Genomic DNA, 12,739 nt, shown 5'->3' on the forward strand with positions numbered 1-12,739 from the left:
CACCGCACCCTTCCCCTTAGAGACGACTTCCACGAAGGGGGTTCCATCAACGTGAGCTGGATAATGGATAGGAAACCTCTCCGCTACTCTGCTCTTGGCCGGTTTTCTGGCAGGGTTTGGTCTAGGGTTGGCCACTTTGACAACTACCTCTCTGCCATCGAATTTTTTTCCCATGAAGGACACCCATGGCGGCTCGCGCATCGGCCTCGTAAAGGAATCGTACAAAGGCATACCCTCGTGGGCGATTGGAGTTGAGGAAAACAGGAATGTAAGCATCTTGAACCTTGCCATATCTGGAGAACATGGTGATGAGATCCGTCTTTGAGTAGTCGAATGGCAGGCTCCCCACGAAGAGGCTATGGTTCCCATTCTTACCTGTACCCTCGAACGAAGACGTAGCGGGTTTCCTAGTTCTGGATCTTCCCCTGCTCCTGTATCTACCCCTAGAAGGGGGAAATCTGGAAGGGCCCCTCTTTTAGGGGCCCCTAGAATCCGCCATGGGATGCTGCAAGAGCGAGGATGGGCGATTCTACAGTTTTTCTTCACCAAGCATCACGGGCATTTCGTATCCATTTCCTGTCCATTCGGCATCCGCGATGGCATTTCCTATCCAATCGGCTCCCTATTTCGTAGTAGGGAGATCCTAATGCACGGTTTGGATCCCTTTTAAAAAATAGCAGTGGTCCCACATGTCTGCAGAACGATCTCTTGATCAAGTGTATTTTTATCAAGTATATATGGAGGGGATGTGGTAGCAATAATCCATAAGCAGAGGGTAGGTTTTTACAGCTATAAAAAGGTTTTGCTTCGGTGAGAGATTTCACTGTTCTTTCTTTCTTTCTTTCCTGCTCTCTCAATGAAGTCAAGCCACACCGTGAAGGTGCTCGACCTTTGTCGGGTCCTTCCTCCTGCAGGCTCCGTACAAGAAACCATCCTCCCTCTCACCCTCTTCGACATTAGCTGGGTGCCGGCTCCTCCCGTCCAACGCCTTTTCTTCTACGAATTTCCCAATAAACCTGATGAAAAGACCACCACCCACTTCCTAAAATCCTTCCTTCCCAACTTGAAACACTCTCTCTCCCTCGCCCTCCATCTCTTCTGTTGATGCAAATGTCTGGTTCATCCTCCTTTGACCCTTGTATGCCTGCACAGAAAGAGGACAAAGGAGACCCTGGCTCGAGCAGGGGACCCTCCGATGCCAAAGTTAGGCCTGGACTCGGGGTCTCAAAGTATTGAAAGGTTTTTAGAAGGAATTTGTTTCGTACCTCTCAAGGTGACAGGGGTCCTCCTTTTATAGCTGCTGGGGTCCTCCTGATATTGAGCGCGGGATCTTCTCCTGGTATCACGGAGATAGGATCGTGCCCATCTTGAGCCGTCATCCGATCCCGTGAGCTTCGGGGTCAGAGATCTTATCCCAAGATATCCGGGATGAGATCTGACCTAGCGACGGTCGGTCTTGTAAGGTGGTCCGCCCGACACATGCCCGGAACGCTGATAAGTCGTCCGAACCGACTCAACCGTTGTCTCGGTTTAGCGAACCATGCCTCGGATTTGACACATCCTTCGGTGACCCGAGGTATTAAGTCCGAGTCTCAAGGCATTAAGTCCGAGTCTTCGGACTTGTATTTTTGTCCCCAACAGTAAGCCCCCTACTCCGTGTGCTTCATATGACACTAAGGAGTAGCGAGTTTGGAGTCGGTTCGTAACTCAGTCCGAGATGAGTCGTGGTCATTAAATGCATTCCGTAAGGCCTTTGATGGGGGACGGTTCAGCTCCTACGCATGCGCCGTCAGCCGTCAAATCGCACATCCCGCCAACGAAGATTGGACACGTAGCAAAGGTATTATTGTCGCCAGTCGACGTGCGCCACGTGTCGAATGAGGGAATCGATGCAGGCGTCGAATCATTTCCCCATTAATTGTCTCTGCCGTATGGCGACCTTATATAACGTCAGGGGCCCCGCACTTTAAACTTTTACTGCTCTTGCCATTCCCGCTCCGCATTTTCTTTGGGGTTTGCATAGCCTTTCATCTCCTTCTTTTCGTTTCTCCTAACCGTCGGTGCCTCTTTCCGCCATTTCCGTTTTCCTTTCTCCCTCCGGTGAGTTTCTCCTTCCTCTTTATTAGATATTAATGGCAGATAGGAGTTCTCAAAGTCCCTCAGGGGGAGCTTCCGGAGACGAAGGCGAAGCGCAACGTTTTTGGAACGTTGCGGAATCGCCTTCCTTACTGACGGAGATAGCAGTGGACGCCAACACTGCTTGTCTACCGGAGAGAGTCACCGAAGCTCCGGCGGAGCGCCCTGCTTCCGTCGTTCCTTCTCGGGGCGGGTCATCTCTATTAACCCGCCCGGGAAGGCCTAACTTGCAAAGGGACATGGAGGAAGATGAGGAGGAAGAAGATGAAATTTTAATCGCCGAAGGAACCCCTGATCTTGCTCCCGTTGGTGAATCGGCGCAGGCCGAGTCTGAAGAAGAAGGATCGGGGGAGGATTTAAGCGGTCCGGTTCCCTCAGTCTTGACTGAGACGGACTTGGACAGAATCCGAGTCGGGTACCATATTCCCGAGTCGGTCATCACCTATCTTCCCCGTCTGAATGACTTACCGGACCACCCTCCTGCCGGGGCAGTCGCGATTTACCAGGTGTCGATGCAATGCGGCTTGCGTCTGCCCCTTCAGACCATCGTCCGGGGAGTTTTGTCTCGCATAAAGATTGCCCCGGGGCAGATAGTCCCGAATGGGTGGAGGAACTTACTCGGATGTGCGGTGTTGTGGGCTGAGATGGAACAGCCACCACTTACAGTCGACGAATTTCTCCACCTGTATCAAGTACGGGTAAATCCGAACTATCCCGGCTTCTACGTCTTCGCTGCTTGGCGAGGCGGAGGCGGTTCCCTGATAACCGACCCTCCCACTTCCAACAAACACTGGAGAGAGCGTTGGTTTTGGGCATGTGGTCAATGGGAGACGGATGAATCCGGGTCCTACGAGGCTCGTGTCCCTCGGGCGTTCCAAAGAGCAGGTGACTTGGGTCTTCTCTCCCTCTCGCCCCCTTATTTTTTTTATTTTTATTTTTGTAATATTCTGAGTCTGACGAGCTTATGTTTGGCAGACATTCCAAAGAAGCGGCCGAAGCTCGGCACCACTGCCTCGGCTCGGATCAAAGAGTTGAGGTCGTTGGATTCGAAGAATAGGTCTTGGAAGGTGGTTCTACAGCCGGAGCGCCTTCATCTTGCAGGTCTGGACTCGGAAGTTACAGGTAATTGAGAATGAATCTTCTGGATTTCCCGAATTTCCCTCGACTTACTTCGCCATAACTTATTCTCTGGTTTTTTTTTTTTTTTTTTTTTTTTTACAGATCTGCCCGAAGCTCGTCCCAACCTCAGGATCACCCTCGAACCGGAGATGACTGGAGCTCGTCCTGCCCTTAGGCCAGTCACGAAGTTGAAGGCTCCTCCGCGGTCAGTTCTTCTTTCGGAGCCTCGGGCGCCGAAGAGGCAAAGGGTGCTGCGGAAGGAGAAAGAGCCAGCGAGCTCTTTTGCCCCTTCCGTCGTCGTAATCCCCGACCCGGACGAAAGGGCGGAAGAGACGGCGGTTGCTGCTTCGGAGCCTCAGGCGGATCCTTACTCGGCATGCGTTGAGACGGATGTTCCGAGTCGGGAGGAGGAGACCGGGGCCGCGTCCTCCAGGGGGGAGGGAGAGACGAGGACCGCGTCCTCCCGAGGGGAGGAGACGAACCAGGAGGGGCCGTCATTCCTGCAGCAAGTGGTGTCGGGGATGGTTCCATGGGCCCTGGCCCACGGGTGTGAAAGAGAGTTCGTGAAACTCTACAATGCCCCGTCGTCGCAGACCGTCAGCCATGCTGCCCGGATGCTTTTTGAACTCGCTCCTTGCTTAATCAAGGCCAGCAAGGAGCTATCCTCAACTCATCGACTGCAGGCTCTTCTGTCTGAGGTCGAAGGTCGACGCGAGGAGGCCGAGGTCCGGGTCGGCGTCCTGACAGGCGAGGCGTCCCTTGCCCGGAAGGCTGCCGAAGACGCGAGGGCAGAGGCGGCTTCCTCCAGAAGAGCCCTGGACAAAGCGAAGGCAGAGGTCGCTCAGGCACTGGCTCGACTCTCCAAAGCTGAAGAGGAGAATCAGCGAGTTCTAGCAGTCCATGCTTCGTGCGCGGATGACTTAGCTCGGGCTAAGCTTGAGGCGGCGGAGCACATTCAACAGGCCGTCGAGAAGACTCGGGAGGCCGAGAGGGCTAGGGACCAAGCCGTCCAAGCATTCCTCGAGTCGGCGAAGTTCGAGGATGAAAGGGACCGCTTGTTCCAAAGCGGATATCTGGAATGCGTCAAGGACATAAAGAAATCCTTCCCTGACCTTGACCTTTCAGAAATCGAGGGTGGAGCAGCCTCGGGATCCGAGAACCCGGACGCCACTGCTGAAGATACCGCTGGGGGCGAGGCCGGTGCATGAGGACATTTACCGGGGCCCTTGGACATATATATTTTTTTTGCTTTGATGTATTCGCTTGCTTTGTACTTACATATGTTTTGATGAATGAAAGAGATCTTCGCTCGCTTTGTACTTACATATGTTTTGATGAATGGAAGAGAAATGCCTATCTTTACTTATTCGACTTGGCTTTATCCTTTCTTAGTTCAGAGTCTTTAATCGTTGAAGACAGAACTAGGGATAGTAGACTTTGAGGTGTTCAGCGTTCCAAGGGTGGGGCAACGGTTGTCCGTTTAGGTCTTCTAGCTGATACGTTCCCGGTCTAATGGTGCCCGAGACGATGTAGGGTCCTTCCCAGTTGGGTCCCAGTGTACCCGAACCAAATTCCTTGGTGTTAGAAAACACTTTTCGAAGAACCATATCCCCCATTCGAAATCTTCTAATCCTAACTCGGGTGTTGTAGAACCGAGCCACTTGTCGCTGCCGCGCCTCCGTGCGCAGCCGTGCCACTTCTCTTTGTTCGTCCAGAAGGTCAAGTCCGAGTGCAAGGAGTTCTTCGTTTGCTTCTGCATTGAACGTGGTGATCCGAGCCGAAGGTAATCCAATTTCAACGGGAGTGACGGCTTCCGAGCCATAGGCTAGTGAAAATGGGGTCTCCCCTGTGGCTGTTCGAGCGGTGGTTCGGTAGGCCCAAAGAATTTTCGTGAGCTCTTCGGCCCACGCTCCTTTGGCTCGGCCAAGCTTGGTCCGAAGATGTTGCTTGATAATCTTATTAACCGCCTCAACTTGTCCGTTGGTTTGAGGATGATGAGGCGAAGAGTAAACGTTTCTGATTCCGAGGTTGTCGCACATCCCACGAAAGCTTCTGTTATCAAATTGCCTTCCATTGTCTGTAACAATGGTACGGGGTACCCCGAATCGGCAGATAATATTTTTCCATACAAATTCGGTGATCTTCTGCTTGGTTATTTTAGCTAATGGTTCTGCCTCGGCCCACTTCGTGAAATAGTCAACCGCCACCACAGCAAACTTGGTCTGACCTTTTCCCATAGGGAGCGGTCCTATGATGTCGATGCCCCACTGTGCGAAAGGCCAGGGACCGGTCATCGGCGTTAGTGCTTCGGGCGCTTGCCTCGGAATTGCCGCGAACCGTTGGCATCTGTCGCATTTTTGAACGAGCTCACGAGCGTCGTGTTGGATAGTGGGCCAGTAGTATCCCTGTCGTAGGACCTTGTAGGCGAGGGATCGCCCTCCAGAGTGGTTTCCGTAGATTCCTTCATGAATTTTCCGTAACACATAGTTTGCCTCGCTGGGTTTGAGGCACCGCAGCAACGGGGCGTAGTAACCTTTCTTGTAGAGGGTTCCGTTGAATATGGTATAACGGGAAGCTCGAATCTTAATTCGTCGAGCCTCGGCACGATCCTCGGGCAACTTTCCTTCGTTAAGGTATTGGCGGATTGGATCAATCCAAGAAGGTTCCGAGTCGATTGTATTGACAGCCTCGCTAATTGGTTCGTCTATGCTTGGCTTGTCAACGTATTCGACGGGGACGGACCTGGGTATCTCATCTTCATCGGCTGAGGCGAGCTTTGCTAACAAATCGGCTTTGCTGTTTTCCGCACGAGGGATCCGAGTGACACGACAGAATTGAAATCCGTTGATAAGTTCCTTTGCTTTCTGCATGTATGCCCTTAGCTGGTCTTTTCGTGTCTGGTATACACCGGTAACTTGGTTAACAACCAACTGAGAGTCGCTGAAAACACTTAGGTGAGTGACCTCCATGCTAGCGGCGAGTCGGAGGCCGAGTAACAACGCTTCATATTCCGCCGTATTGTTCGACGCTTGGAACCCAAGTCGTAAGGCGTACTGTATATAAGTATGATCGGGGGTTTCAAGCACAACCCCAGCCCCACTGGCCTTCGAGTTGGAAGAACCGTCGACATACAGATTCCACGGAATAGGGCAAGGGGGAGCGGTCGAGGTCGGAACTGCACCGTCCTTCGGTGTATCATTTACCGAAAGTTCGGTTGAAGACGTTCCCTCGGCGATAAAATCAGCTACGGCTTGCCCTTTGATTGCTGCCTTTGGTCGGTATTGAATATCAAACTCACTCAGCTCGATAGCCCATTTGGTGAGTCGGCCGGAAGCTTCTGATTTCTGCAGTACCTGGCGAAGCGGAAGGTCGGTCATTACTATGATGGTGTGGGCATGGAAATACGGCCTAAGTCGCCGAGAGGAAGTTATTAAAGCCAAGGCCACTTTTTCCAAGCTTGGGTATCTCGTTTCTGCTGGCAATAACGCTTTGCTGACGTAGTAAACCGGCAGTTGTTTTCCTTCGGATTCTCGTATCAAAGCCGAGCTCACCGCTGCCTCGGATACCGCTAGGTAGAGGAGCAACGACTCCCCTGGTTCGGGTTTTGATAAGAGAGGTGCAGAACCGAGATATGATTTTATTTGATTGAATGATTCTTCACACTCTTCCGTCCAACCCATCGCTTGTCTTCCTTTCAATTGTTTGAAGAAAGGGAGACACTTATCCGTTGCTCTGGACAGGAACCGATTAAGTGCTGCGACTCGTCCAGCCAACCTTTGGACGTCTTTAATGGTTTTGGGGGATTCCATATCAATCAGAGCCTTTATCTTCTCAGGGTTTGCCTCTATTCCTCGCGACTGACCAAGAAACCGAGGAATTTACCGGAGCCTACTCCAAAAGCACATTTACTTGGATTTAGCTTCATCCGGAACTTCCGTAGGATTAGAAACATTTCTTCCAAATTATTCACATGATCAGCCGCGTGTATGCTTTTAACGAGCATGTCGTCGATGTATACTTCCATGGTTCGGCCTATAAGCCGAGCAAAGATTTTGTTAACTAACCTTTGATAAGTTGCGCCGGCATTCTTCAGACCAAATGGCATCACTCGGTAACAATAAAGGCCTTTGTCGGTGACAAAGGTCGTTTTTGATTTATCTGTTTGATGCATTACAATTTGATTATATCCTGAATATGCATCCATGAAACTAAGGAGCTCATGTCCGGCTGTACTGTCTACTAGCTGATCTATCCTCGGAAGCGGAAAGCTATCCTTGGGGCAGGCTTTATTTAAGTCGGTATAGTCAATACAGACTCGCCACTTCCCGTTGGATTTCTTTACAAGCACGACATTCGCGACCCACTCTGGATAGTGTATTTCTTCTATGAAATTAGCCTGGAGGAGTTTGTTGACTTCCTCTTCGATGATAGCGTATCGTTCAGGGCCGAGCGGTCGCCGCTTCTGTCGGATCGGTCGATACGACGGATCGATGTTGAGTCGGTGGGTCACCACAGAGGGGTCGATCCCGGGCATATCTTCATGACCCCAGGCAAAGACGTCGGCGTACCTACGGAGCAGGGCTATCAGCTTTTCTTTCAAAGGGGACTGCAGAGACGAGCCAATTCGTACCGTCTTGGATCCATCTGTCTCGACCAAGGGGACCGAGACAAGATCCTCGACCGGCTGTCCCCGTTCATAATTCTCGCCCCGAGGATCTAACGATTCGATCGTTAATATGTTGGTCGGACTTTTGTCGGCGGCTCCTTTTACGGCTATCATGTAACATCGCCTCGCATCCTGCTGGTCTCCTTTGACAATCCCGACTCCCGACTCGGTCGGGAATTTCATTGAAAGATGGTACGTGGATACCACGGCCTGGAGGAGACTCAATGAAGGACGGCCGAGTATTGCGTTGTATACTGAGGGTTGATCGACGACTAGGAAGTCAACCATCATCGTCGTCTGACATGGGGCGCTGCCAGCAGTGAGTGGTAACGAGACAATCCCTTCAGGCAGTACCTGTCCTCCGGAAAAACCGATCAACGGGGTCCGAACTGGGCGTAGTGTGGATCGTTCGATCCCCATTTTGTCGAAAGCTTGGGTAAATAACACGTCTGCAGATGACCCCGTATCGACGAGTATCCGAAACACTTTTCGGTTAGCGATCGCCAAGGAGACGATCAACGCATCATCGTGGGGGTGATGGATACCTCGGGCGTCTCCCTCAGTGAACGATATGCAATATCTTTCTCTTTTCCTTTCTTTTAATGGCCGATCTATAATCATGAGCTCGGACTGAGGCTGACTAAGTTTTCGTGCGTGGTTCCTTCGCCCGTTGTTTGAGTCGCCCCCACATTGTGGACCGCCGATGATCGTCCGGATTTCTTCCATAGGCTGACTCTCGGTCGGGCGCGCCTCAGATGCCCCAGCTTTGACCATATGTTCTCTGAGTCGGCCGTCTTTTATGAGTCGTTCGATCTCTTCTTTTAAGTGACGGCAATCACTTGTGTTATGCCCGTGATCGCGGTGATAATGGCAGTACTTATCCTTGTCCCGCCGATTAGGATTACTCCTGAGCTTATTGGGCCAGCTAACAAAGCCTTCGTTTTTTATTTCCATCAGCACCTCTTCCCGAGTCTTATTCAGGGGAGTATATGTGGAAAATTTTCGATCCGGCCGTTTTCCTGACCTTCGCTCGTCACGCGCTTGATCCTCTTTGCGTTTCCTTCCTCCGGCCGAGTCGGCTTCTTTTTTGGCCGACTCTTTGGCCGAGGTTTTAGTTTCACGCAGGATTCGCGCTTCCTCGGCGTTGGCATATTTATCGGATCGTGCCATAAACTCTGCCAGAGTATCGGGCGGAGTCTTGTCTAGAGATGCTAGGAATGGCTTATCCCTAACTCCTTGCATGAGTGCATTGAGGGCCGTTTCTTCCGAATGTTTTCGAACTTGAAGGGATTCGAAATTAAAACGCTTGATGTAATCTTTTAGTAGCTCTCCCTGCTTCTGAACTACGTTATTCAGATGTGCAGGGGGCTTTAATTTCTTCTTTCCACCGATGAAGTTGGTGAGGAAGGCGTCGCTCAGCTCAACGAATGAACTGATGGACTTTGGTTTCAACTGTTTGAACCACAGTCGAGCTACATCAGTCAATGTAAGAGAAAAGGCCCGACACATTACTGCATCCGAGGCATCGTAGAGTTCCATATAGGTTCTGAAGCACTCAATATGCTCGGTCGGGTCGGTTTTGCCGGTGAAAGGAGTGATTTGAGGTAATCGAAACCTCTCGGGCAACCGGGCCTTCAGTACCGAGTCTACAAAGGGGGACGCTTTCGCTTCGGACCCGGTTGAGTATATATTCCGGCCGTGCTTTATGTCCGCCATCTCTTTTGCCATCTCTTCCCGCACTTCTTTTTTGAAATTTTGAATGTCGGCTTTCCATGGTTCGCTGCTTTCTGCCGTGCCTTCCATAGAAGGGCGATTGCGCCTTCTTCGCTCTATTTCGTGCCGAAGATCAGTCGGGGGGAGGGAGGCGTTGGCTGACTGCGCTGGAGATGGTTCTGATCCGCCTTGGGGTTGGCTTGGGCGGACAGACTGCGGCGCGGAAGGTTGAGGATCAACCGCCGCCGTCGGTACGTGCGCTGTCTCCCCTTGAGGATGCGGGAGTGGCTGCATTTGCTGCTGATACATTCGTTCCAGCATCTGCTTCATCATATTCATATCGGAGCGGATTTCTTGAACCTCCTTGTCCAACCGCCCATCGTCGCGACCCCGCTGATTGTTGCTTGTTCCAGTCGCCCCTCGTCGGCGGTTGTTAGGTGGGTTCTGCTGTGGGAACGGCGAGGACCGGTGGCCCTGTAATCGCGTTCTCATTCAAATCTTCTTTCGGGACCGTCCTTCTAGTCATCACCATTGGACTCGGTATAGAGATACGAGATGGCTTTTTGCACGTTCCCACGACGGCGCCAAACCGTTGATGCAGAAATCTGGTTCGTCCTCCTTTGACCCTTGTATGCCTACAGAAAGAGGACAAAGGAGACCCTGGCTCGAGCAGGGGACCCTCCGATGCCAAAGTCAGGCCTGGACTAGGGGTCTCAAAGTATTGAAAGGTTTTTAGAGGGAATTTGTTTCGTACCTCTCAAGGTGACAGGGGTCCTCCTTTTATAGCTGCTGGGGTCCTCCTGATATTGAGCGCGGGATCTTCTCCTGGTATCACGGAGATAGGATCGTGCCCATCTTGAGCCGTCATCCGATCCCGTGAGCTTCGGGGTCGGAGATCTTATCCCAAGATATCCGGGATGAGATCTGACCTAGCGACGGTCGGTCTTGTAAGGTGGTCCGCCCGACACATGCCCGGAACGCTGATAAGTCGTCCGAACCGACTCAACCGTTGTCTCGGTTTAGCGAACCATGCCTCGGATTTGACACATCCTTCGGTGACCCGAGGTATTAAGTCCGAGTCTCGAGGCATTAAGTCCGAGTCTTCGGACTTGTATTTTTGTCCCCAACATCTTCTATCCTCTCGCCGGGAAACTGACACAGTCACCTGAAACCGGCGATCACGAGATCCGCTACGTCGACGGCGACTCGGTCCCACTAACCATCGCCGAGTCCGATGCCGACTTCCACCGACTCGTACAAAACCATCCAAGAGATATTGCGGAATTCTATCCTCTTTTATCTGAGTTGCAGCCATCTTCTCTAGTGGCCTTGCAAGTCACCATCTTCCCAAACACTGGCATCTCCATCGGAATCTCCCTGCATCATGTAGCAGCTGATGGCCGTAGCTTGACCCATTTCATAAAATCTTGGTCGTCCATTTGCAGAACCGGAGATGAATCTCTGATCACGTCCCACCCATCCTACGACAGGACAGTCTTAGCCGATCGCGATTGGCTCAAGCGACTCTTCTTGAAGCAGATGTCGGAATTCAAATTCGAGCACACGCAAGTAGTAGTCAGCAGTAGTGCAACTCGTTCCAACATGGTTCTAGCGACCTTTGTTCTGAGCCGAGCAGAAATCGAGAGACTCAGGAAGCGAGTCATGGACCGAGTCGCCGCGACTCGGAATCCCTTCCATTGCTCAGCGTTCGTGCTAACGTGCGCGTACGTCTGGGTTTGCCTGGTGAAAGCGTCTGGGTTTGCCTGGTGAACGCGCGAGGTGACTATGCCGACGACAAGACCGTCCACTTTGTCCCTTCGGTGGATTCCTGGGCACGCTTGGACCCGCCGATAACCGCTACATATTTCGGGAACTGTCTTAGCGGGTGCTTCGCGGAGGCGAAGGGGAGAGATTTGGCAAGCGGAGATGGGATATTCATAGCAGCGGAGGCGATTGGGAGAGAAATTCAGAGGTTATTGGGTGGGGTTTTGGAAGGCGCGGAGACGTGGTTTCCCAGAATGAATTCTATGATGGGGCAGCGTGTCATGACGGTTGCTGGGTCGCCGAAATTTCGGGTATATGATACGGATTTCGGGTGGGGAAGACCCAAGAAGACTGAAGTGATATCCATTGAGAAAACCGATGCTATGTATATTGGCGATAGCAGAGAAGATGATGGCGGGATTGAGATTGGTTTGGTGTTGCCCGATCCCGAAATGCGTGTGTTTGCATCTCTGTTTGAGACGGATCTGAAAGCAGGATAGTAGTACTCCCGTCTACACTGTAGTTGGAGTTTGGACATAAATAATCTAGTCCGTCCATTTTCTGTTGATCTCTGTTGATGTGTAGAGAAACGCACACTGTCCACCACTGTCTACCCAACTTCCTGTTCTTTACGCAACTAGAACAGTTTAATTCACGTTCGTCCACACTGTCAAAGTTGTTTTGAAAATCAAAGGTTAGGATCATTACCCGAGCATAATTACGGTAAATTAGGCAGTAGCAATAATATAAGTGGTTCCAACTGCTCACCAGGCATACGAATCTTTGGGCCCCATCGTGATGTATATGCTTTATCAATGCCGTCCATAGATCTTGCCATATCATTTAAAACTTGATCATAAAATATAAAGCAGATCCAAAGCCCAAGTGGACCACACCACAGGAAAAAGCAGGGATAATGACACTCACTATTGAAACCTTCTTAGGACCCATTGTTGTTGATGTCTTAAATTTGTGAACAACGGGGCCATCGACAGACCACTTCTTTTTTTATCTTTTTTTAAACCACTCGGTGTCATTGAGAAAATGTCGATGCCACGAGTTACTAGTACACTATTATCTTACTGAGTAAACTCAGTTGGGCCTACAGTGAATGTATGTAGGTTATCCATGCCGTCCATCCATTTTTTCAGCTAATTTTAATAGTTAAGTTCAAAATATAAGTATGTCCAAAGCTCAAGTGGACCACACCACACAAAACAATGAGAGTAATGACTTCCACCGTTGAAACCTTGCTAAGGAACACAGTGACGTTTGTTTGTTATCCTACCTATTCATAAGATCACACAGACATAGATGAAGGGAAAACACAAATATTAGCTT

The 12,739-nt window shown here is 51.0% G+C and overlaps 1 protein-coding gene across 1 annotated transcript; it reads left to right on the top strand.

The window, feature by feature from the left end:
• Positions 1–497: 497 nt before the first annotated feature.
• LOC131238016 (phenolic glucoside malonyltransferase 1-like) lies at positions 498–11,898 on the top strand. Its single transcript, XM_058236144.1, has 3 exons — positions 498–599; positions 10,796–11,400; positions 11,517–11,898. The coding sequence occupies exons 1-3, from the start codon at positions 498–500 to the stop codon at positions 11,896–11,898; spliced, it is 1,089 nt and encodes a 362-aa protein (XP_058092127.1).
• Positions 11,899–12,739: the final 841 nt, after the last annotated feature.

Source organism: Magnolia sinica, chromosome 2, assembly GCF_029962835.1.
Source record: "Magnolia sinica isolate HGM2019 chromosome 2, MsV1, whole genome shotgun sequence".
Lineage (NCBI taxonomy): Eukaryota > Viridiplantae > Streptophyta > Magnoliopsida > Magnoliales > Magnoliaceae > Magnolia > Magnolia sinica.

Excerpts from the sequence above, each read along its gene's own strand:
- LOC131238016 (XM_058236144.1), top strand. The coding sequence starts at position 498 with ATGGGATGCTGCAAGAGCGAGGATGGGCGATTCTACAGTTTTTCTTCA. Across the intron at positions 600-10,795 it reads TCCATTCGGCATCCGCGATG|TCACCTGAAACCGGCGATCA; the intron begins GCATTTCCTATC and ends AAACTGACACAG. Across the intron at positions 11,401-11,516 it reads AAAGCGTCTGGGTTTGCCTG|CGGGTGCTTCGCGGAGGCGA; the intron begins GTGAACGCGCGA and ends GAACTGTCTTAG.